Source organism: Polyodon spathula, chromosome 1 (assembly GCF_017654505.1).
Source record: "Polyodon spathula isolate WHYD16114869_AA chromosome 1, ASM1765450v1, whole genome shotgun sequence".
NCBI classification, from domain to species: domain Eukaryota; kingdom Metazoa; phylum Chordata; class Actinopteri; order Acipenseriformes; family Polyodontidae; genus Polyodon; species Polyodon spathula.
Window position 1 is genome coordinate 73,804,418 of NC_054534.1, and position 24,105 is coordinate 73,828,522.

The 24,105-nt window shown below is 35.2% G+C and overlaps 1 protein-coding gene across 17 annotated transcripts in view; it reads right to left on the reverse strand.

Annotated features, from left to right (window-relative positions):
- Positions 1–1,689: 1,689 nt before the first annotated feature.
- Positions 1,690–24,105, reverse strand: part of LOC121322204 (receptor-type tyrosine-protein phosphatase delta-like) — a 229,126-nt gene continuing 206,710 nt past the window's right edge. For 6 of the 17 annotated variants that reach the window (XM_041261869.1, XM_041261859.1, XM_041261848.1 and 3 more), the window contains 9 exons: positions 22,666–22,785; positions 21,880–22,034; positions 9,642–9,927; positions 8,419–8,597; positions 7,672–7,798; positions 5,545–5,670; positions 5,136–5,290; positions 4,519–4,654; positions 1,691–1,962 (listed from right to left, as the gene is read on the reverse strand). In XM_041261869.1, the coding sequence (XP_041117803.1) occupies positions 1,894–1,962; positions 4,519–4,654; positions 5,136–5,290; positions 5,545–5,670; positions 7,672–7,798; positions 8,419–8,597; positions 9,642–9,927; positions 21,880–22,034; positions 22,666–22,785 (1,353 nt within the window). In that variant the 3' untranslated portion in view covers positions 1,691–1,893. Of the gene's footprint in view, positions 1,963–4,518; positions 4,655–5,135; positions 5,291–5,544; positions 5,671–7,671; positions 7,799–8,418; positions 8,598–9,641; positions 9,928–21,879; positions 22,035–22,665; positions 22,786–24,105 lie in introns of all 17 variants that reach the window. The other 11 variants (XM_041261838.1, XM_041261829.1, XM_041261820.1 and 8 more) reach the window with 3 other exon arrangements.

Sequence of the window (24,105 nt, forward strand, 5' to 3'; positions counted from 1 at the left end):
AGAAAAAATATAATTGTTAAATGAACAGTTTAAAATATGAATTAATAAAGTTTATGGGGGTAGTGTATGGCCATGATTAATAGAGACCCCTTCTTATTGTTTCTGTTTCAGTTTCTGTAAAGTAAAACATGTCCCATACCTGCATGTGGGACTATATCCCTTTAAAATATAGCCCAAACAAGGTCTAAAGAAACCTACAATTACAAGAGAATGGTAATTTGCACACACACACACACACATATATATATATATATATATATATATATATATATATATATATATATATATATATATATATATAAAATCTAATAAATTGTAATATTTTAAGTGAAATGAAATAGATATGAACTAAGTTAACAACACATAAAACCTTTAAAGGAATTATAAAAAAAAATTAAAAAAAACAGGCATTAGATATAAGGCACTCTAAATGCAAAATTAATACATCACAAATTATGTTATTAAACACTATACTTAAAGAGAATGATATTTTGTATGCCTTACCCTATTACATCAAAAATGACATCTAAGTAGGCTTTTTACCGATACTAATGCAGCCTTCTGAACAAATCACTACCAATATAATGCAAGTACAATACACTGAACTCACTGGTGCACTTATGACAATCTCCCTATCCTCTTTTTAGGGAATAATTGTGCAATGAATCACAAAAGAACTACATAAATCCTACTTATAATATAGATAGTTATTGCACGAGAAAAGATGCACTGAATTTGAATACTCTTTTATCCTACAGATGGATGTGCATTCCAGTAAAAAAAAAAAAAAAAAAATCCCCTTAATTATAAAATCTCATCATGGAAGCCTTTTATAAAATAGTTCCCCAGTAAATATCTAATCAGAGGCTGTTCACATACTCCACCTTAACATGGAAGAACTAAGATAATTGGTAGCAGCAACTTTATACTTTGCGCATCCCTGTTGATTCCACAAAGCCCCACTTCATCCCATGATCATTATGAGGCAGTTTTAAAAAAAGGGACCAAAGAAACATCTCAGAGTAAAAGTTTAGTAGGATTAAAAAACAAAAGAAAATAGAAAACTGAAATTTAACATTTCCTCAGCCAGATTTTACATTTAACAGTTCTACAGCTTTAAAAAAAATCTACATTAAAAAAAAAAAAATTACAATACAAAAAAAAAAAAAAAAAAAAAATGTAAGCAAAAGAGGGGGTAAAAGTGTACAGTTAAAAATGAAGCACAGGTCAGCAGTATAATACAATACTAAAAAACTAAATCAATAACTTGTTTTTCTGTTTACTATTTTTTTTAACATTCCCCGTTTCTCCCCAATAATTAGTTATAAGCATTATGATGGGAAGGGGGTATTGTTGAAGCAGTGTCTTCTTGTAATTTACCAACACCTGGTGTCCATTTAATGAAATGTCCTCTTCCACTTGATTGCAGTACTATCAAAGTTTACCTTTAAAATGTGCATTCAGTTTTCAAACAATCCTGAAACCAGTTACTGCACTTTCCAAGATTTTTGTTTTTAAAATTTTCAACCCAAGTTCAATCCTTGAGGCAAATGAAAAAAACAAAAACAACAACAAAAAAAGACACAGTTCTTTAAAGATGCCTCAACAGTCAGGATTCAAGACAAAGTAAGTCATCCAAAACTTAATCATGTAAGAACCAGGTTTTTGAATTAGTACATTCTTGGTCCACCTGGAATATATATATATATATATATATATATATATATATATATATATATATATATATATATATATATATATATATATATATATTCCACACTTAATTAGTCTTTTGCTAGAAGTTAAGAACCTTCTCAAGCATGTATTTATGGCTCAGAAGGGGCTTTCTGGATCTTAAAGGGCCTGCTGTAAAATCCAGGGTGGACAGGGCTTTTACGTTGCATAGTGATCAAAGCTTCCAAGGTATTCCAATCCGGCTCGATAGCAAAACTGGTACTGGTCCTAGAGAGGAGCGAAGGAGATGACAATTAATACCTGACATTCAACTGCACTCATACAATAGGCTGTTTTTCTGATTTCCAAGCAACCACAGGTGAGGCATCTTCCCCTTTATGTCTTCTTGTTCTATGCCCTTTAGATACAGTCTGGATGTCAACACTGTAAACAAACGTATTTAGGTAGGAATTGGGACCCCAAAGATAACAGCTGAGTGTTCTAATCAACACACATCCTGCTGCTGTTTTGGCACTAAGGGGTAGATGCACTATAGTGTAGCGTGAAATGTACTAATCAATCGCACCGCTGTTAGCGTCATTTTAACAAATGCTTTGCAGCCGCAGTTCTTATTTGCGCTTTAGCCTTAAATGAATTGTAATTCTGGGCATTCCTGCAGAAATTCGAAAAAAACAGGGTGGAGATGAGGGATCAAGAACAAGAGTAATGAGATGTACTAAAGCTGCGGGCAATTGAGACACTTAGAATTGCATCAATTTAAGAACTTCTGAAAGCATGTTTTAAAACAGTCGCATTGTTGCTGGTATTTCCCAGTCCGCTTTTTCTTGCGTGTTGACAGTTGTGCTCAATGTATTTTTGAGACAAATACCCAAGTACCTAATTTTCCCAAAAGTCAGGGTCTACTTATAACCTTTAAAACAAATTTCTATGACATTTCTCGTTACATAGGCTACTAAGTAGACCAAATTAAAAACAATAATAATAAAAATAAAATAAATAAATAAAAAAACCTAAAATCATTTAGTACACCATTGTGTACAGTGCAGCAGCATGATTTACTTTGTGTTACTAGCAGGCTGAAGTACAAAAAAAGTGCGATAGGTATACATTTGATTTCACTACTGTACTGTATACTGTACAGGCCTACTGTACTGATTTATGTTTTTACATAATGTAATGTGTAGCCTACAAAACACATTAGTGTTATTTCAGCATAATGATTTATATTTAAAATACATTGAGAACTGTAAATGTACGTGTGTGCAATTGTATTGTATTGTTTTGTACTCGACACCTCTTTATTGTCAGACAAACATGTCCAGTTTAGCGAGGGGCTACTCTGTAATTAAACTGCCTTTCAGTTTTTTTACATATACAACACTATTAAAATAGGTAAAATGAAGACAGAATGCATTGTACAGATGACGCTTACATTTAACAAAAACAATGTTATTTTGATTGTTGCACGCTTGCATGTATAGACGTTGCCCTTCGGGCATTCTGCAGCTATTTTATTTGAAAAAATGTCACACAACCCTCGCTAGAGATCTCGCTCAGATGACACAAATACTGTTTAAATTAGTATTCTGCGGCTCTCTTCATTAACATATTTTTTCTTAGTATGTACAACAAAATGTGCACTTTGAGAATTGTTGTAACCGAAATGCAAACTGCGGTATGTTTGCAATGCGACTGGCCCATCTTAGCACAGCTACCCCTAAATTGTTACTGAAAGTCACAGTAAGTTATTACTCCATTTGTATACACCAAGTTGACTTCTACAGTTTATATGGGTTTGCTAAATGCTAAATGCAAAAAAAAATAAAAACAACATAAAAACATTAGCAGGAACACATTTCAATGCCATTTCTTGACAATAAGCCTGGGGTCCTAAGCAACAACGAGACTCTGAACATCTGAATCTCACATGATCTGAAGTACCCATTAATGACAAAATATGCCATTTATTTCTGCCTCTTAAACAAAACATAGTTATGACTGACTGAGATGTTGGAGAAGCCATCTTTAGAATTGAAGAATAAAGTTCTGGGCAAGCTAGTTTATAAAACGTGTAGAATAATAGAAGATAGACTGACAGCATATATTACAAACGAAGAAGTAAATTCTAGAGAATAACTGAATACTAAGCGTGGCAACAGCTATGAACAGCTTTTATACTTTCAAAGTGAAGATACAATCTATTTAATTATGTTTATTTTATTTAAGTTACCACAGAGTTAATGCCCCTACCAAATTTAGCGACAAACTTTCATCTAGACATAATGCTAGAGTAATTTACACTTTCACTAATGAAGACCCTTCCTCCTCTGCTGTTGCTCTGCAATACCAGACAAGTGACACTAGAGGTGTCTTCATTGCTTCAAAAGCATGCTGGGACATGAAATTATACTGTCTGGGCTTTCTGTTGCTTCTGCATGGCATGGCATGTTTTTTTTTTTTTTTTTTTTTTTTTTTTTTTTTACACAGAGAACATTTTGGCTAGATTTTAAAGGACTCTTTTGTTCAAGTTTTGGCTGAGGTAAGGAAACCCAATTACTCATGAAGTCAGCTTTGCAAATTGTTGACTGTGAGCTGCACACATTCTAACATATCAGACATGCCTTGACTTTAAAGAAGTGCAAAAACAATGATCCATAATACAATGACCCATCCCCAAATCCTGCCTGCTTCCTACTGACTTCTGTCTGGCAAGAAATGTAGTCATGTAGGGACAGAACTATATTGAGAATGAACATGCCATCACAGTCTACTTAGTTACAGAAGTTCAAGGTATAATAATAAATATATGTATTTTTTTCTTACCTCTGTCTGTACCATGGCTGGCCTCTGTGTCCTTAACATTTTGACAGTCTGGAAGATATCCACTACCCCCTCATACCTCATTCTCTCCAGGACAATGCTGAGTGTAACAAAAACACCAGTCCTCCCGACACCAGCACTGTGTGAGAACAAAAACAGATCTTTAATTAGGTGACAATCAAACAGCTAAGGGCTTTCTTGCTAATGGTCTCCAACTCGATAGGCAGTAATTATAAAATAATAAACGCCAACACGGATGTTTTAATCTGCCCCACTGTAAATTACTTTTTTTTTTTGTTTGAACACCAGGAATGAATCTTGAGGCCTGACCATTAGGAACTTAATAGAGCTACCGAGACAAGTTCCTTGTTTTAGAGCACAATATAAACTCCTTTAAAAAGATCAGGCTCACTGGAGTTTAGACAGTGCCTCCGTGGAGTTGTTAAAGTACTCCAATTAAAGTACTTACTGTAAAAGCTTCACAGGCTTTTTTAAAAAAATTTTTTTACACATTTTAGGTAATCAGTCTTGACTTACTTCAGTAACTTACGGTTATATCCAACTCATTTGTGTGGACAGCATTTGAAATGTAAGCCAATGTGGAATCAACAGTCTCATACCTACAATGAACCGATATTGGCCCATCCTGTCCAAACTGTTCTTTTGTTTTATGCACTTGGCCGATGAAGTCAATAAACCCTTCGCCTGATTTTGGCACTCCTTGCTCTGGCCAGTCAGTAAACTGGAACTGCCTTACTGTCCGAGACTGTCCATCCTGGAAATCCATTAAAAACAAAAGGGAAAAACAGTCAGTCAGTCAAGAAGCAGATGATGCATTTCCTACCTTTTTAAAAATTAATTGCAATACATTACCGTTGACAAAAGTGACATGTTATTTGGGGTGAAGTAATTCAAATATAAAGAACTCTTTTATAACTGATTCTCCTAAACAAAAAAAAAATGCCACTGTGTAAAAATGTACATTACTGTTGATTAAGTAGAAAATAGAACAAAATGGATCTAACTCACCCGGGCATCAGTCACTTTAAACTCCCTCAGGATGTACTGGGGCATGTTGTACTCTGCCATGGGGTCCACCACAAAGTACTGATACCTGGCAGATCTTTCTGCAGGCCAGTACTGGTGACATTTTTCCTGTGGTGGAAACATATTGTGGTTGAAAACAAACGCTAAACAAATGCCATAGGGCAGGATTTTCAAAAGGTTGGAAAAGATTACTCAAGTGTTAACCAAAAAATAGGTATGTAGCACTGATTTTGGCATTTATGAGAATAGGTATGCATACAAAATGTTCTTACAATACTGTAAGTGTTCGGTGGCTACTTCTAATCATGATGTGCTTATTTATCACAGAGGCGAGCAAAGAGTAGCCTACCAGAGGAAATGCATTCAACATGATTAGAAATTCGCCAAACAATTATAAGCAAATTGTGTATTAGGTTAGGGAGTTCTGTTGTAATTTTAAAAGCTTAATAACTGTATAATGAAGTGTTAAATACATGGTACACATGCATAATAACTAACAACTGCAAACACCAATGGCACTTCAAATGTAGATGTCAACATAAAAGTACCTAACAAGTAGATGTCAACATAAGAAAATAAATTCCAACCAAGCTTGTTACATACCTAAAAGATTTGTATACTGTAAGCTGTGTCAAAATATCCCCCCGAATGAGGGTAAATGGGGTTTAAGGTTTTTTTTTTTTTTAATCCGTGCCGTCCAGATAATCGTAGATCAGCATTTTATATGTGAAATGTTCTAAATAAAATGCACACATTTTAAATGAAGTTCACAAAATAGATATTCCCATTATTTTTCATTTCCAGCTCGCTGGTGGGAGAGCCGTCTCCCTGTACCAGGGGTGGGAAATTGCTCTAAATTACTTAATTAGACCAAGAATTGGTAATAATTGGTCCAATTAAGTAATTTAGAACACAGTTGGAACAAAAGCCAGGAGGGACACCGGCCCCCCAGGACCAGAATTGCCTACCCCTGCCCTGCATGCTAGCAGTTTTCATAACAGCAAATTATGCTTCCATTAATTTGTCCTGATTTTGTTAACACGCATTTTGATTAACGAGTTCCCCTTATCGAGTTGTTGAGACAGGAAGTGATGTATGTGACTATGGCAGGGCAGGGCCCTGCCTGTAAATAATATTTTTTGTGGTGCTTTGGTTGGCAGGGATGGGGTTAATTTCCTATCCCTTCCACAAACGTGAGAATGTGGCTGGAGCCTTTATTGAATAATTGATAATTAATTAGGCTCCAGCAACATGGGATAAAAGGAGGAAGAAATCCTGGTGGTGGTGTTTGTGAAGGAGTTTGTGAGTATTTTGTGTTTACATTTTTACTTGTAAAGTTCAGTAAAGGCACTGCTCAGCCTGGACAGTTTTGTGATTGTTTAAACCTTTATTTTGGCCGATGTGCCTTTTTGTTTTGTATTTTGTTTGTTTATTAAAAGTGCGCATGAGCGCTTAACTGCAGCTTTCGTTCTCTCTGGGTCTCTAGCCTGCCACTAACACCTGGGCCCACAACGCTGTCTTGTTACAGTGAACTGCGACAATTAAGCTTTTTAACGAGAAATGCATTCATTAACATCCTCACTGAATCAATTTCAGAACATTAACGGCTTGATTTTCTTAACACATTTCTTTTGAAAATCACTTGACACTAAAGCTGTTGTTAACCATACAATAACACTGTTTTTTAAAAACATGTACAATTCTGATATGTAACCATTAAAATTAAACCTAACATACTAATGAACATATTTAAGCATAGAGTGTACCACAACAAAATAAGACAGACACTGGCAAATAGCAATTGACCAGTACCCTCTTACCAATGTGTCTGACGGTGAGCAATCCACCATCACAATTATTTTTGGAAACCCCATTTTAATTGACAGAAAACATCTTTCTTTTGCCCCTAGATTCAGGCAGAATGTATTTACAGTGCCATTTCTAACAAGCCCATGACAGAAATGCACAGTACTGCAACTGTTGTCAAAATGTTTGCCAGTTTCAGGCTTCAGCTTTACTTCTATGGGATTAGGACGCACGACTGTGAAAAAACAGGAGTTGCACGGCTATCAGCAAATGATGCATTCAATAGAAATAATCAACACTTACCCTCCCCATTTCTCTGAGCTTTGTAAGCATGACAACAATTGTGGAGTTGTGCTCCCAAAGCATCCTCCAGAAGTCCTCTGTAGTCTCTGCTAAGGGTCCCTGTGTGGCAATGTAGGCTTTCTGTTGTCTGCAAAGAGCATGAGGGAGAGAAAAATAAAAATAAAAGCACTTGCAGCACTTCAACTGCAGAGTACATTTCTGCCTGACAACACCATTAAAAAAAATCTTTCACTGCAAAATCTTTAGAAAGTAATAATTGCCTGCACATACAAACAACATTAACACAGTTTAATCAAGCAATTACTCTTTTGAACATGTTTTAGGCTTGTTTATACAAAAGATGCATATTACTGTAATGATATCATTTTCATGCTGGAGATTTAGAAGGGTATTAGCTCTAGTAATGGAAAACAGAGTTTCCAAAGCATTCATGTAGTCTATGTGTACTACAAAGCATGGCTTTCATGACTACTCTCCACTTCATAAAGTGCACGTATCAGTGAAATTTCCACTGCTAGCACCTATAGGTTAGTTAAAGCATGTGCTTCTGTTTTATGAAAACTGTGTATGCTTCGATTGAGCTGGAAAGATCTGACCAAATATAACACCTTTACAGAATGAGAATTAAAAACAGACACTTTATAATAAGAAATACATTATGCTTTAACAAAACTAATATTGAGCTAAAGATGGCTAAAAAGATTCTGCTCCATTCTGCATATTCAAAAAACAGTCAATAACCCTTACCTATATCCATCAATAAAACTGCCATTTATATAATCCGAGCCTTCTACCCCTCGGACTGGCTGTAGGCCTACTCTTGTGGATTCATATGGCATTATATTAACAAGGCGGTTCTTGAATTTGTTACATGGAAGATTGGCACTAATGAATCGTGATGTATGAGCTTTAGTGTTGGCCAAACGCTGTTGGGGAGAGATAAAGCACATTTTGTTAAAAATCACACTTTCATACTTTAGTACATCTGCATTTTATGTAAAGCATGTCTTGCAAGATAAACACATGCCTGTCATTAATAATAACCTCCTTAATAGGAGGAGTGGGAAAAAGTGCAGAGAAAATTACACGTTCCCAGCAGCCACCGTCTTTCAAAACTCAAAGCTGCTTATTATTTTCTACAGTAGTTTGGTGAATGGGAGACAAATGGATTACTAGTCATTTGCTGTGTCAGTCTTCTGAGAAAAAGAATTCTGTAACAGGACAAAACACATACCACTAAGAGAAGCCTAAGTATAACACACACCAACTTATTTTCTTGGAAATGCAATCTAAGATGATGCCTCACTTCTCTGTATTCAACATAGTATGATAGCAAGGCAGGTCAGACAATAATACATTTCGTGCCGGAATTTACATATAAATATACAGCTATAGAAATCTCAAAATAGTGGTAACAACTCTTACAATATGTGTACATGCTGTACACATCTAACCATTCAAATATACACACCCCCTTCCCACTTACACACACTTTTGTACACTTGATACTGAATAATTGGAAACAAACCTCTGAGATCAATACAGCATATGCTATTGAAAGTAAAACATATACATTACAATAAGGGGGGGGGGGGGGGGGGGGGGGGGGGGGGTCTTATGCAGTGTTATTCTACTGACTGTGCTGAGTGTATAATGGAAATTTAGAAAATTAGAAAATGACAGCAAACAGACCCCCATGGTGATGGGGGAATCTATTAAATCACTGATGCACTCAAATTGCGTCCAGTAAAAAAAAAAACAAACAAACAAATATAATATAATAAAATATTAAAAGAATGACAAATAATTACCAGTCGTTAAATGTCTTCTCAGAGCTCCTATTTTAAAAGCTGATAACATAATGCACTCCATAGGCTCTCTTTCTACAATATTATCCATCTATTGCACAACCTTCCCGTTTATATTGATTAAAGGCTTGTCGTGCTACAATGCACAGATATATGATTTACCTTAAATTCCAGTTCCATTCCAGTTACATTCTCCCCCGATTCTATCTGTGTCAGTTTCTGAATGTATGCATACAGGTTTCTGGCTGGCACTTCTGTAGTTCCACATGTCACCGCTTCCAGCAGTGCATCATGGATAAAGATATATTGGTCCTCCGTCTGAACCATGTAATTCCTCTGAGCTCTCATTAGAGTAACGTGGCCATAAATATCTACAGTCTTCTCGTGTTTTATCCTCTCCAACATGGCATCTATTACAATGAAGCACCCAGTTCTGCCAACGCCAGCACTGAAAAAAAAGGTCAATCATTTTCAATACATACAGTATAACCCAAATCCTTAAGTGTGAAAATATTTACATTTTTCAGCAGTGCATAAAAGCAATCCTTGAAAAACGTATACTGTATGTTCAACTTCCACCGTATATACTTTGCTATCTCACTTGAGTCTTTCCCTGCCTTGAAATACAGCTAATCTTGCATGAATATGCAGATGTGAAGTTGAATGTTTCTTATTCACTTCTTCTAAAAGCTGTATAGTGCATGCAGTGAAGAATAAAACATGCCCTTCCAGAAAGCAATAACCTAACTCATGCTGGTAAAGAACACAGACCACAGTGTGCACATAAGGAAATCTCCTCCTTCCGTGGAAGGAACTGAACCTAGCAAAGAGGATTTTTTTTCCTTACAGTATTTGATTAGCTACCTCAAAAGGCACAAATCAATTTGGGCATTTGTATTTAATCAATCAATTAAATACATATATATGTAGGCATCATTACTGATAATATGTAAGGCTGCCACTATTAAATATGTAAACACCTCCATTTAGTTTACTAGTAATAACTTATCACAAATACATTTTTGCATCACATTGCAATCGCATACTGACTCTGACATACTGGCAATCTGGTTAAACAACAATGTTTTTTTGTTTTTTTCAATCCTTCTGGGTCAGCACTGATATGTACATAGTTGTAAAACTACCACAATGTCAATGCACCCGACCAAACTTCCTGTCAAATTAATACTCAGAGGCTGACCTGTGGATTGTACATTGCCTTGCTGTATATCATGATGCAGTCAGCGTCAACATTTTAAAATAATCTATTTATTTTTTCATCTATATTTGGAAAAACAGACTGGGTAAGAACAGGTTGGATGCAGTTCAATTAAGAGTTGCTGTTTTAAATGACGATATGTAACCAACCTCCGACACGATCCATTTGACTGTTTAAAAAAAAAAGCAGGGGGCTTAACAGTGGATTGAAAAAACAAACAAATAAAAAAAAAATACCAGTACTTTAAAACAAAAGTTTTGTGGAAAAAACATGTCTCTTCAGAAGGACACCTCATTATTCTAAATCCACCCACTGGTATCAGTTGTTACTGGTCTAAATATCACATTGTTATACTGGTAGATGATGCCCCCAAACTTGCTAGCTGAGAGTATGGCAGTATAAGTAAATACATGGATTCTTGCTTTGCTTAACCTTTGTCATATAATTTAATTACATAATGTTCCCGTTGTCTCTCATTCAAAGTAATGAAAACAACACCACAAATGCTGGCTCTGGGAGAGAAGAATTTAAAATATACATTTAGCATTCCTGTTGGGTTCTTCCTACACCATTCTTGAACCTCATCTCAGATTTAATCCTTAGGATGGTGCTTAAAACTAAATGGGTTATCCAATCCATTAAGCAAACATGCCTACTAGGTATCTAGCCTTTTGGCATTATTCTTCTTTCAGTCGCAACATTTGTTTTTAATTTATAAATCATGACTGAGTTGGTCCCTTGAGCTGAAATTTGGTTAATGTCCCATGATGTGATATATGCGTGCAAGAATACAATTAAGATACATGCGGGAGCCATTTTGTGCTAGAAATCCTCATATGGTTATGTTTAAGGTTGGCCCTAACTGAACAATTTGTTACTATTTTAACACGGTTCTAGGCTTGATACTTTGGTGATCCTGGCAGAGTACAATGCTGTAGTTACAAGATTTTCAGGCTTCATTTGATCTGTGGTATAAGAACATAACTGAGTGATAAGCCTTGAGATAAACATGTCCAAAATATACAGGGGTCTATAATTTATCTAAATGGATGCGGAATAAAATATTCCTATAATTTACATCATTAAGAAAGGCTATTTAAATTTGCAAGTTTATCCCTATTTTAATATTTAAAACAGCGGCAGTATTTAGACCCTAATATTAGATATTATTAGACACTGCTCAGACCAACTAATACCACAATTACAACATTTTTACAAATAATAAATAAAAAAATGATTTTACAAGAAGTAAAACAGAAAAAAAGTTAATAAGATTTCAAACGGTTCCAAAAAGAGATGCATCTCTCAATGATTTTTCATTCATTTAAATCCGATGTCAAAATAATTGCCTGAATTTCACAGATCCAAAATACACAGTATTGCTAAACAGAGCCAGAGATTGATCTCCGTATTTCCTCTCCCTCACTCTCTCTTGCTATATATAGATGAGAAAAATTTGGTTTATCTATTAAAATGTCACACATTGTATATATAGTGTGACAAAGACAGAATGATTACTGGTGATGAATCTCCCTCCCGATCTGTGAGGGTGTTGTATAAAAGGGAACAGAGTACCCTGGACTGGATGACCAGACAATTCATTCCCAGGGTTAGGCGGAAGTCAGCCATCTAGAAAGGGGGCGGAGCTACGGTACACTAAATCATCGACCCGGAAGGGAAAGATGTGGCAGCCACGGATTGGAGGAGCGGTTGCAATCGTTAACCAAGGGGTCATGCGTGACGGCGTACAGGGGGATGTAGTGAAGTGATCTGTTCCTTTGTTATAGTTAAGGCTAAACCGGAAGGAGACCCGTACTGTAATCATGAGTGTTTTATTTGTTTTTGTTGTGTCTAAAAATTGTTTGTCTGTTGTTATTAGACGGCTAACACAATTCGGAGCTGTCGCTAAAGGCCAGACCCAAACCCAGATAACGTTGCACTAAATTTACTTTATTTGCACTATAGCACTCACTGTGGACTTCTGATCGTGTTTGTGTTACGTGTGGGTGTTTGAATATTAGGACTATTATTTCAGAGCCAACCCATGGATTACAACAGAGCAATATGCAACCCATTGTGCATTGTCTGTTATCATTACTGTTTACTGTTTTGTCATCAGACTTTGGATTACAAAAATAAACCTCCATTTCACACGTATTTTGTTGTCTGTCAATGTCTTGAGCACTATCACCCATATACCTGCGCACTGCAACCACTTTGCCACAATAGCTATGACGAAAAGCATGGCATCACCTAGAATTTTAGGATTGTGATGGGTTTAGATGTGATTTACCATCACGGATTGTTACCGAGGGATTGTAGCTAACCAACTGTCAGAGGTATACAAATGAACTGTGTCTCCTACTTAAGACATCAGTGGCATACACGCCTGTTTACACCATCACATTAGGCTACGAAACATGTCTAGAGACAGGCAGGTTGCCAGAAATATTGTTTTAAAAATAATAATAATTGTACACACAGGTGCTGGATACGGGTGAGAGGTTAGGGTAGGTGCAGTATACGCATTCAATATATTAAAGAAACAAGAGCTCATGAGCTACACTGGACAGTTAGACTGTTGATGGATTTTATTCATGGATTAGATTTGCTGTTAGCTGCAACAACTGATTTGGTTTTAACTTAATTATGTGAGTATATACATCTATTCAAACCATGATGTAAATATGTTTAACTTTTGCGGTAAAAGGAAGAGACCTGCAAACACAAAACATTATTTTACAATATTTGAAAAATGTAAAATGCATATATCGTCTACAATTACCCACATACCTTTTTGACTTGCTGATTTTATTGATAATTGGGTAAAAGTACACTGCGAAGACATGTTTGCGACCAGTTTCTGCAGTTAAACTTCTCACATGATACAAATTTCTCTGCTGCATATGATGATGAGTGTGGTGTGTCATATGAGTAGTCCAGACCCAATGAGAAACTATAATCATCTATGGTTTCTACTGAATTAAATATGTTTTCTGGTGCCAGAATTGAATGTTGCTGGTGCTACATGAGGTACCTTGGCTCTAAAATGTAGCATCATAGTGCCAAATTTGCACCCCTACTAAAGTTACTAAATAGATTTCTTGAACTAACTAACTAACAATCTTATTTGACACAAATATGTATTTTTCAGTATACAGATATGGCCAAAAGTTTTGCATCACCTAGAATTTTAGCACTGAGACAATTAAGTATATGGAAAACTACAAAGCGGTATGCAATTCAGTATGCTAACTTAACATTATTCAGCAGGTTTCATTTGCATTTATGAAGTAAAATTTGTTAATTCTATAGGGTGATGCAAAACACTTGGCCATAGCTGTAAATAGTGTTGGGGGACTTGTAATAAAATATAATTGACTTCACAATGACTTGAGCTGCTTGTAGCAGTAGATGGAATGCTATGAAAAATATATAAAGCTAAACAGACTACTAGCTTTCTGCACATGGCAGTGATGAATATACTGTAGGAATGAAAAACAGTGACTTTTTTTTTTTTTTACTTGCAAAACTCGCCAACATCAGAATCCTAATCATGCACAGAGTTGATATGCATTAATACAGGCACATCCTTGTTTCTAGCAGTTCAGTAAAAGTTATAGAGCTACTGAATTTCCACGATCACAGAATCATGGACGGAATAGGGGAATTAGGCATTGGGAACTGTAACTCCCTCACCTGCTCAACACAAGGAAACGACACGGTGGTTGAAGTGAACCTTTAGTTTTATAACTTATTATTTCTAATTTATTATTAAGTCTTTAATAATACCACATACACAAAGTGATTATTTTATTTTCTCGTGTTGCTATAAAATGGCTCTCTCTACTCTAGCTAGTAAGAACAGAAAATGGTGACAATTGTAGATTGAACAATGACTGGACCAATAAATACTTGTTTATTTTACCAAATGTACCAAATGCAAAGCCAATGTGTTTATTGTTCAGTGAATGTGTATCAGTAGTTAATGAATATAATATGAAAAGGCATTCTAAAACCAAACAAGGAGCTTTTGGAAATACGTATCCAGAGGGTACAGTAGTTAGAAGCGCTGATCTCTTCTTAAGTTATACTATTAATATGTCACATACATTTTAAAATGTTTGTAATAACACTCCGTTAAATTCTCACACTGTTCTACTATTAAAGTACTATTCATATGGTAAAATGTGTAAGTCTTGTTCAATATATGAACATTAAGTTATATAATATTTAATATTGCTTAAAAATGTGCAGAGTAAAATACTCTGGACTGCCTACTCCTAACTAGCTTTCCAATCTGGCCTCCTTAAATTAAAAAAAAAAAAAAAAAACTAGTTGAAGAGCCCTGCTCTAACTAAGGCAACTTTGTCTGTCCAGGGTATACGAGAAACACATGCAAGCAGTTTTACAGCAAGTACAGCATAAACCAGTCTGCGCTGTTGCAGATGAAACTACAGATGGGAGAAAACACTGTATTTAATTTGTAATTTTATGGAAAGTGTATACTTTTGTAACAATGCCCCTTGTTTTCAACTAGTCTGTATATTGTAATGCCAGCAATAAGCTCTTTTTCAAAACACATTTATTTGTTGACTGACCGACAGTAGGACATTGTTACTAGTGGACTGTTTTAAGACTACAGTATCGCAGGGACTTAATTAAAAAAAAAAAAAAAGAATTCAATAGATTTTTTACGTAGAAATGTTATTTATGTTCAAATTACGTTGTTAATTCTTAATAAATTGGTAAAAATGGCAAAAACGGAATTGGTCATTTTGAAAAACAAAATTTGCCCACTCGCAGAATGGAAAATCAGGAGCCCTAATGTTAGGTGAATAAAAAAGGTGAATAGTTGTGCTCCTGTTAAATCGATACTTGCTACATCATCAGAGTAATACAGAGCAAGTCACAGCTCAAATCTGCGGGTTCTCACTCTTCTGGGACGATCATCTTCCAAGATATCTCCTCTTAATTATTTTACCGGCCAGTAATGGGTTTAGATGTGATTTACCATCGCAGATTGATACAGACAGTTTTATCTAACCAATTGTCAGAGGTATGCAAGTGAGCTGTGGCATACACCATGTGTTTACACCGTCATGTTATGGCTATGGGACATGGCAGGAGACACAGGTTTTCCGAAATATTGAGATTTCAATTAAAAAAAAAAAAAAAAATTCACATGCTGGAATACGAGTGAGAGGTTTAGTTAGGGGCAGTGTAGACTTTTTGATCAAAAAAATGATGACATTTGTATATAGCTAAGATGCGCATGCCTTCCTGAAAAAGAACTGCAACTATAAAAATTTTAACTTTTGTCACAGTTCATGATATTATAGTTTTGGTTGAGAAAAAGGATCCTCTGATGTTAGCACACGTTTCCTTTCCAGCGCACAAGAAAGTACAGAAGGCATTGGAGCATCAGCAAGCTCTGGTTATTTTTCTCACATGTTTCAAACTTTCATTTGATGGACAAATGGCACAGAAAGACATCACGGCACAGTTCCATTAAAATACAATTTATTGTTAAATGCCTGAAAAACAACAAAGATTTTTTTTTTCTGTATTCCCTCAGTTTGCAAATGCCTGCACAATTTGTTCAAATACAATACATACAATAATACATCTAGAATCGGCATCTCATACAGTACACCTTACCATACAAACAGCATCTTTAAACTAAAAGAAATAAATAGAGCTAGACTGAAAAATCCTGCCTGTCACACAATACTACTCAGTTTCATAGCGAAACTGGATTACAAAACACTACGTACTGCTTGCAATGTATTTGTAGTTACTAAAATACAACTTTTTGATCTAACTAGACCTTCAAGAATACAATCCTGTTTGATATTAATACGTATTTTCAATATAAATAGTAAACACACGTACATGTTGGGGGACTTGTAATAAAATATAACTGACTTTAAATTGATTTGAGCTGCCTCTATCAGAAGATGGAATGCTATGAAAAATATTTAAAGCTAACTACCTGCTTTCTGTGCTTAGACTGGGATCAATATAATAACCTGCAAAAACTTGCTCACGTCAGAATCCAAATTATGCAGTGAGTTTGTAACTTTCATTAATACGGAAACAGCCTTGTTGCTATCAGTTCAACTCTTGAGTTCATGTTCTAGTTCTCCCCAGGGGTGAATAACTGTGCTCCTGTTAAGTGGATACCTGCTACGAATCACATCATCAGAGTAATCCAGAGGGTCAAATCTGCGGGGTCTTCTCACTCTTCTGGGAGGATCATCTTCCAAGATATCTCCCTCCTCTCGATGTACAGCCCACACAAGCACGCCAAAGCCTGCCATTTTCCCCACTTAGTGCAACGAATAGGTTACAAACCTGATTTAGCCTATCCTGTTCAGATGAGTTAACAATGCAATTTAATGTAAGTTACAATTAACTAAATACTTAAATTACATAATTATTGGATAATTAGATGTTTTTTTCATTATTACTATTGGCTTATATACATGTTTCTAAACGCAGAAATTACGTTAGGAAATGATACCGTTAGGACGCAGCTCATTCTCCGCCTGGCCTCAGGCATGTGTTCATTATGATGCTGGAAAGGGTCAATTAATGGCACAATACAGATTTATGAAAAGACGAATAATATGATAATGAGAAAATTGGTCTCTAAAGGCACGTTATTCTAACATTGTGATGAGTGATGTTTTTTGACAGTAAATGGCACTTATGCATCACCTGAAGAAATAAATAAATGTTAAACACTATTACTTGCAAGATAAAGTAGATCTAGTGGTAAGTTTTATGAATATGGGCCTGAATGTATATTTTTATTGTGTTGTTAATAAAAATCATACAAATAAATAAATAAATAAAACATCACAGCACATCTGTTTTAGGCAATTCCATGTAAATAATATATAATTTTTGTTTGGTCAAGATAGTTACTAAACATAAAACTTAACTCCCTCAGTTCTTACTTATTTTCATAACCCTGATGAAAACTGGTTATTAAAATGCATTCAAATGTAAGAACTAATGTGTTTAAAGCTACAGTTGACCATAAATACAAACTTTACCAAAAAATATAATTGCAATTTTAAGGTGACCTTATGGCTCCATGTTCAACGGGGCAGTTTGGGGCAGTTCAGGCTTTTCAACTCGCAACCCAATGCATTCTGGTAAGTTTGACCTGTCTCAGGTATCATTCTTACCTTTAAGAGAAGCAGGACTACGATTACCAGAATGCATTGGGGTGTGAGTTGAAAAGCCTGAACTGTTCCAAACTGTCCCGCTGAACACTTTGCCATATGGTCACGTTATGTAATTTAAGCAGCAGAAACTGATTCTAAAAAAAAAAAAAGCCAAACCAAGCTGTGCGAATGGTATCCAAGAAATGACAATTACTTGCAGATCATGTGACAGTTACATCATCAGCCAGGCTTTTCATGATGAGATCCATATGGCTCGTCACACTCTTGCCTGATTCTTACATCAAATTACTTTTTAAACTTTGGCTCTGCTGCATCTAAGGCAACTCAGAGTCATCTAACTTTAAACTATATGGAATCTGTGCAAGCCACATGTGTTCCAGGCTCTCTCCCCTTTGTCATAAAAAAAAGCATTTGGGAATTAAAGCACCTTGCCTTGTATGCCTTGAAGGAAATTCAGTATTCCCTGCCGTCCAAATTTAAGTTCCAAGATTATGAAAATATTGTCATATTTCCTACAGATGGCTGAATTTTTTTTCTCAAAAGTAATTCAGATTCAGAGCTCACCTCAAACAGCTGTTGACTTGTGAGTAACTTAATTACTTCTTCCATACCAGACTCCGCTGTAAGCACTTATTTTTCTTTCAAGAATAATGTGACAAACAGCCAGATTAATACAGCAAAACAAGCTACAAAATAATAGCTTGGCACTCAGAATAAAAACAGATGGTTAAACAGCCTCCTGCATGATTTGAATGTAGTTTTTTAAAGGGCAAATGTGCAATAAAACCAAACTGTATCACTTATTATTTTTGTTGTTTTATTGTGTTGTAAAGTTAATATCTGTATGTTGCTCCCATATCTAATTTTAAGTGAATTTCTCTTTATTGTATTATTGTAATGAACAACATCCACATGCAAGGCGGATACATTCAAAACAAGGACTGCAACAAATAGTTCTAAGAGTGTGTTTATCATAGAATCCAATAGTCCCGATATGACTGTACTGTTTCTTTTTTATCTCTCTCTCTCTCTAGTGACTGCTGAACCTTGTTCACTGCAATGCACTGCTTGGCATGGATTGTGTTCACATGACCAGCTCTCAGTTTATTGACATCCAGTCATACTGCAGAAGCACATTGATGTGTATGATTTTGAGTATAATGCGGGAACCAATGGAACGTAAAAGACTGGCGTTATCTACACCCTTCATTTTTGTACAGCACTCATTATTCAAGGGAAGCATAGTGTTGATGTTTCTGAGACCTATATTAAATAAAGTTGGGCCCAGCAAATGAAAAGCGCCTCCATCAAAGCAATAACAAAAAGAAGAAAGTGCTTGTTTAACAGTGGAGTGTAACACATACAGATTTATTCTTGGGGGAGGGGGGGGTACAGTCTATTACTTATGTGATAACGAGTGCATGTTGGGTTTGATGATTTTTGTCTGCCTTTCTTCTGCTTTACAAACTCTGTTTAGAAAATGTTTTATGCAAAGTATGTTAGTGTGGCCTTGACATTTAAATGCTGTATACAGTGCATTTTTAAACATATGATGTGTGTAACAGGTACGTTTATTAGAATAAGTGATGATGGGCTAGTGTTTTCTCTGTTGGCTACAGGAATAAAATGCACTTAACAAACAAATTGTGGTAAAACGTTAAGATGATATGAAAAGCGTTGTCAGTCAGAATACAATAATACTATTCTACTGCTGCTGGGGACTTAAAGGAACCCTCTGCCTTTTTTTCTACGTCCTTATTTTCTTTGGACACCAGCCACCACTGGTACATAATTCTATAGCTGTTACAACAAACCCAAAGCCCAAAATACAAAATACAATTACACTCAAACATAAGCATTTTATTTTTCTTCAAAGCTGTTTTATTTTCCCATCTAAGTAATGTACACCTTTGAATACATGAAGTGAGATCCCATGGGAGATCCTAACAACATCAACTTATATAGCCACAACAGCTGTTAAGAAACCCAAGACAATGTGCAAACTAGTTAACTATCTTCAACTACTTTGAAATCTTCCAGAGGCTCCATCATTCTTATCTGTTTATTCAATACACACCAAGTACAAAATGCATTATATACAGGTAGTCATCCAAGTGTATTTGTATGGTCTCACTACTGATTACTCATTACACAAAACTGTGTTAACTGAAACAGAATTTTATTGTATAACATGACAATTTAAGTAATAATCACAGAGGTCATTGTCTTTTTGGTAAACACTAAAGAACTTAATTCCCGCTATGGTTAATAGAATTACCAGGTAATGTCCGCTATAGAAGGTATGATTTCTATCTGTAAGATGTTTCTTTTTTTTCTTTAGTTTCTGACTTTATTTCTTTAGTTTCTTAACATTATTTAAACAATGTTATTTTTGCACATTCCTAAAAAAAGCAAAACAAAAAAAACAACACTGACCTGTGTTATTTCCTTTTTCTATTTCAAATTCAATTTAGACATCACCAAACACATTGCATGACAAACACATACCATTAAATTTAGAATTCCTTAAGGTCACCTTAATTTCATTAGTGTATAGTGCTCCTGCAATGCTCTATAAGAGGTTAATGCAGACACCACAAACCGAATCAGAATTCAGGTCTCTATCAAGGTGTGACTGAACAATATTAACAATAGAAAAGTACAATCAATACTACTTCAATAGCGGACCATTTTGGTCAGCTGTGGGTCAACTTAATTTTTCCTAGCACAAACAAATGCACCGTCAGGCAACATGGGTCATGCATAGAAGAAAAAAAAATAATAATATCAGCAAACTATTTGTTATTCACAGCATAAATAAAAATAATTACTCACACCCGACTTAGGTAACATCATTGAAACAAAGAGCTAGGGAGCAAAATCACTTGAAACAGCAGGCATATTAAAGAAAATAAAAAGTTTATCCAGATCTACAGTAATTTCTGCTTCACATTGTTTTATTTGTTTTGGTATGGAATTAATGTCTATCTGCAGAACAGCATTAATTCTTGAATTCTGTGCACTCAAATCTCAATTTAAATGTATTCTGCTACAAGGTGTAATTAAGTTGTGGCATGTGGCAATCTAATTCCTTGGTAATCCATTTTTATTTTTTACAGTTTCCAAACCAAGTTTACTATCTATCTCTAAAAGACTGCATATATTTTCTGCAGCTATATCAGCAATTTGCTGGACATAATGGCAGGAGGCTGCCTCTCTCTCTGTTTGCTGTGTTCCACATTTCTCCATGTGGGTAATCAAACTATATATTTTCTATGCAGGTTGTGTTAATTGCTTTATTTACTTGTGATATTTATTCTGGGGAAGGTCAGTGCTTACTAGCTACCCTAGCACACACACATTGATACTCCTCTTACTGTTCGCCAACAAATACCTTGGGATCTTTTGCATCCACAACATTTATAGGAGGTCTCAATTTAAGTTCAGGACTTCATCAATCCGCCCATCAATCACACACAAAGTAGTAGGTGTAGTACTAGTATGTCAGTGTTATCCCCAGAAAGAATTGCAACTTGTAACCATCCTCTTGCTATAGCTAGCATCATAGCTACCATTAATTTGTTTGTTTGTTTTAATGAGAATCATGTCAATACAAGTCGACCAATGCACAACATGTTGTTCTAAATCAAAACAGGGGTGGGCCAAGTAAAAAGTAGTAATGGGTAACAGTTCCAAAGACGACTGAAAAATATAAAAGTGTCTGTTCACTCCCTGAGTGCCAGAAATTCATTTTACACAATTCCCAGTTTTACCACAGGTACCCGTACAAGCATGAATAGGTCTGCACACCCCAACTTTTTAGCATGTTGAAATATGCCTCACCTCACATCTGAATGTCAATGTAGTCCAATAGCATGACAGTATTAAAAACATGATGTCTTAGGAAGTAAAACATTTAAAAAAAAAAAAATACTCTAGGGTCAAATAAAGGTCTTAGGATAAGTTAAGAGCGAGTGCTTACCTGCAGTGTACAACCATTGGTCCAGCATCTGGTGGATTACAGGCTTTGACACGACGTAAAAAGGCTAGGAATGGAGTGGGATGTTCAGGGACACCATGGTCTGGCCAGGCTGTAAACTGGAATTGTCGCACTTCTCTCTTTTCACTAGAACCATTCTGTCATAAAAACACACACACACATACATATATGACTACATGATATATGTATCCACAATTATAACATCTCATGCCTTAATAATGTGTTACAGGGAGTCTTAGCTTTTACATTTATTTTATTTATGAATTTTAAAATGGTCTACATTTGATTCAGGGGGTAATCACGGTCAAATGAGTGTTGTGGGTTTAGTTCATACTTAAACTTTACTGTATTTAAATAATAATAATAAATAAAAAAAAAAAAAAATACTGTAATCTTGGTAATGGTGAGACCAGTGGCACTGGATAACAATCAGATTCAGTTGGCTTGACTTGGCCACAGTAAATATTGGTCAGTCAAATGCAAGGACTAAAATAATATGGATTAATGTAACACTAACAAGTGTATGTAAGGCTATTGGTTGTTTATTATAACAAGTGCATTGTTAAAAATATATATGCACTGTCAGACTAACACCACAATATTATGAACAGATTAATTCTCAGATTTGAGATCTACACAGTTCACACAGTCAAGAAGAAAGGTGTTCAGAGGAAATACTAGGGACACTGCCTTGCTAGCTTCTTAACTGTCTTGTTAGCTTGCTCTATCATCAGGTACTAGTTTCATAATGCTACACCTAAACCTCACCTTATAAAGTGCAAATGTCCTAACACAGTAGGTTGCCAGTTCCACCGTATCCAGTAAGGTTACTTGGATCAAACCATAGGTTTCGGTTCCTCTTGTGGGCCAGTACTGGTCACACTTAACCTGCAACAGAAAATTGGATTACATCATTCTGAAAAGAAAGGAGGAAAGAGTAATAATGTAAAGTTCTAAATTTCTTAATATGCATCTCCTTCTAAAAAACAGCATCTTATTTACATATCCTACTGCACAACCCTGTTGTGTTTAAAGCAAAGCACTGCTTCTTTAAACACAACATGAATACATCCAGGCTGTATATATGACAATAACTGGTTATTTCACTCATTTTGGCAGCTTCATAATTTAAGAGATCAGCTTACAACATTCACTCATACATACAGTAATATTTATAGACCTAAGCGAGTCTATAATTACAAACTTAACTGCACTTTTCCAGTCACATTATAGAAGCTTATTATGATTATATAGTGTTGTTGCCCAGTGAATCATCAATAACATACTGTTCCATTACAGTATTATTGCTTTGTTACCCAGTGGAAATAAAAAAGTTAATAAGTTACATTAAAATAAATTATATATACATATAAAAGACACACAAGTATGTTTTTATTTATTTAAAAGAACTCTAAGACCACAGTCTGCACATATTCTTAATTCTTAATATTTACAATGGCAGTCAAGAAAACGGTATAAATCATGGATGATGGATGGGGTTGTTGATATTGTGACAGCAGGGATTGACCCTTAAATCAGAACCTGCAGGTCAACTTCTACCTCTCAGCCACAGGAGGCAGAGGTATAAAAAGAAAACACAGCTAATAACTGGGTCATCTGGATTACAAGACCAATGGCAAGAAGTACCACTGAACTTACGCCCTGAGGACACACTTATTTTCCAAATGTCTCTTAATGTTGTAAGAACACAGTGACCTAACATGACAACTGTCAGCTCCCTTAAACGATTGTTATGTATACCACAATCTCATGAGAGAACACTAGCAAATGAAAAGCATTGTGGTGTTAGTATGGCCAATAACTGAATTGTTTGTAATAATAATAATAATAATAATAATAATAATAATAATAATAATAATATGACTGTAATTCTATTGAGAGCACTAGATGGAGAAACCCAAGCTAGAATTACAGCCTTATACATAGTGTTGGTGTATATTTTCTGTTAAAATAAAGGCTGCATTTTTTTCTTGGTAAAAAATGGCTTATTTAACAATATTTTGCATTATAAAAATTAAATTTAAAATATTTATACAAGCAGAAAAAAATAATGGCCACATTTAAAATGTATCATATTATTATACAACAGATGTTCCTAGATATGTAAATGCTTACCTAAAAAACAGTGAATCCTAATTTGTAGAATATTTTGGTTTTCTTTATGTCCACCTTTCTAAATACAGTGTA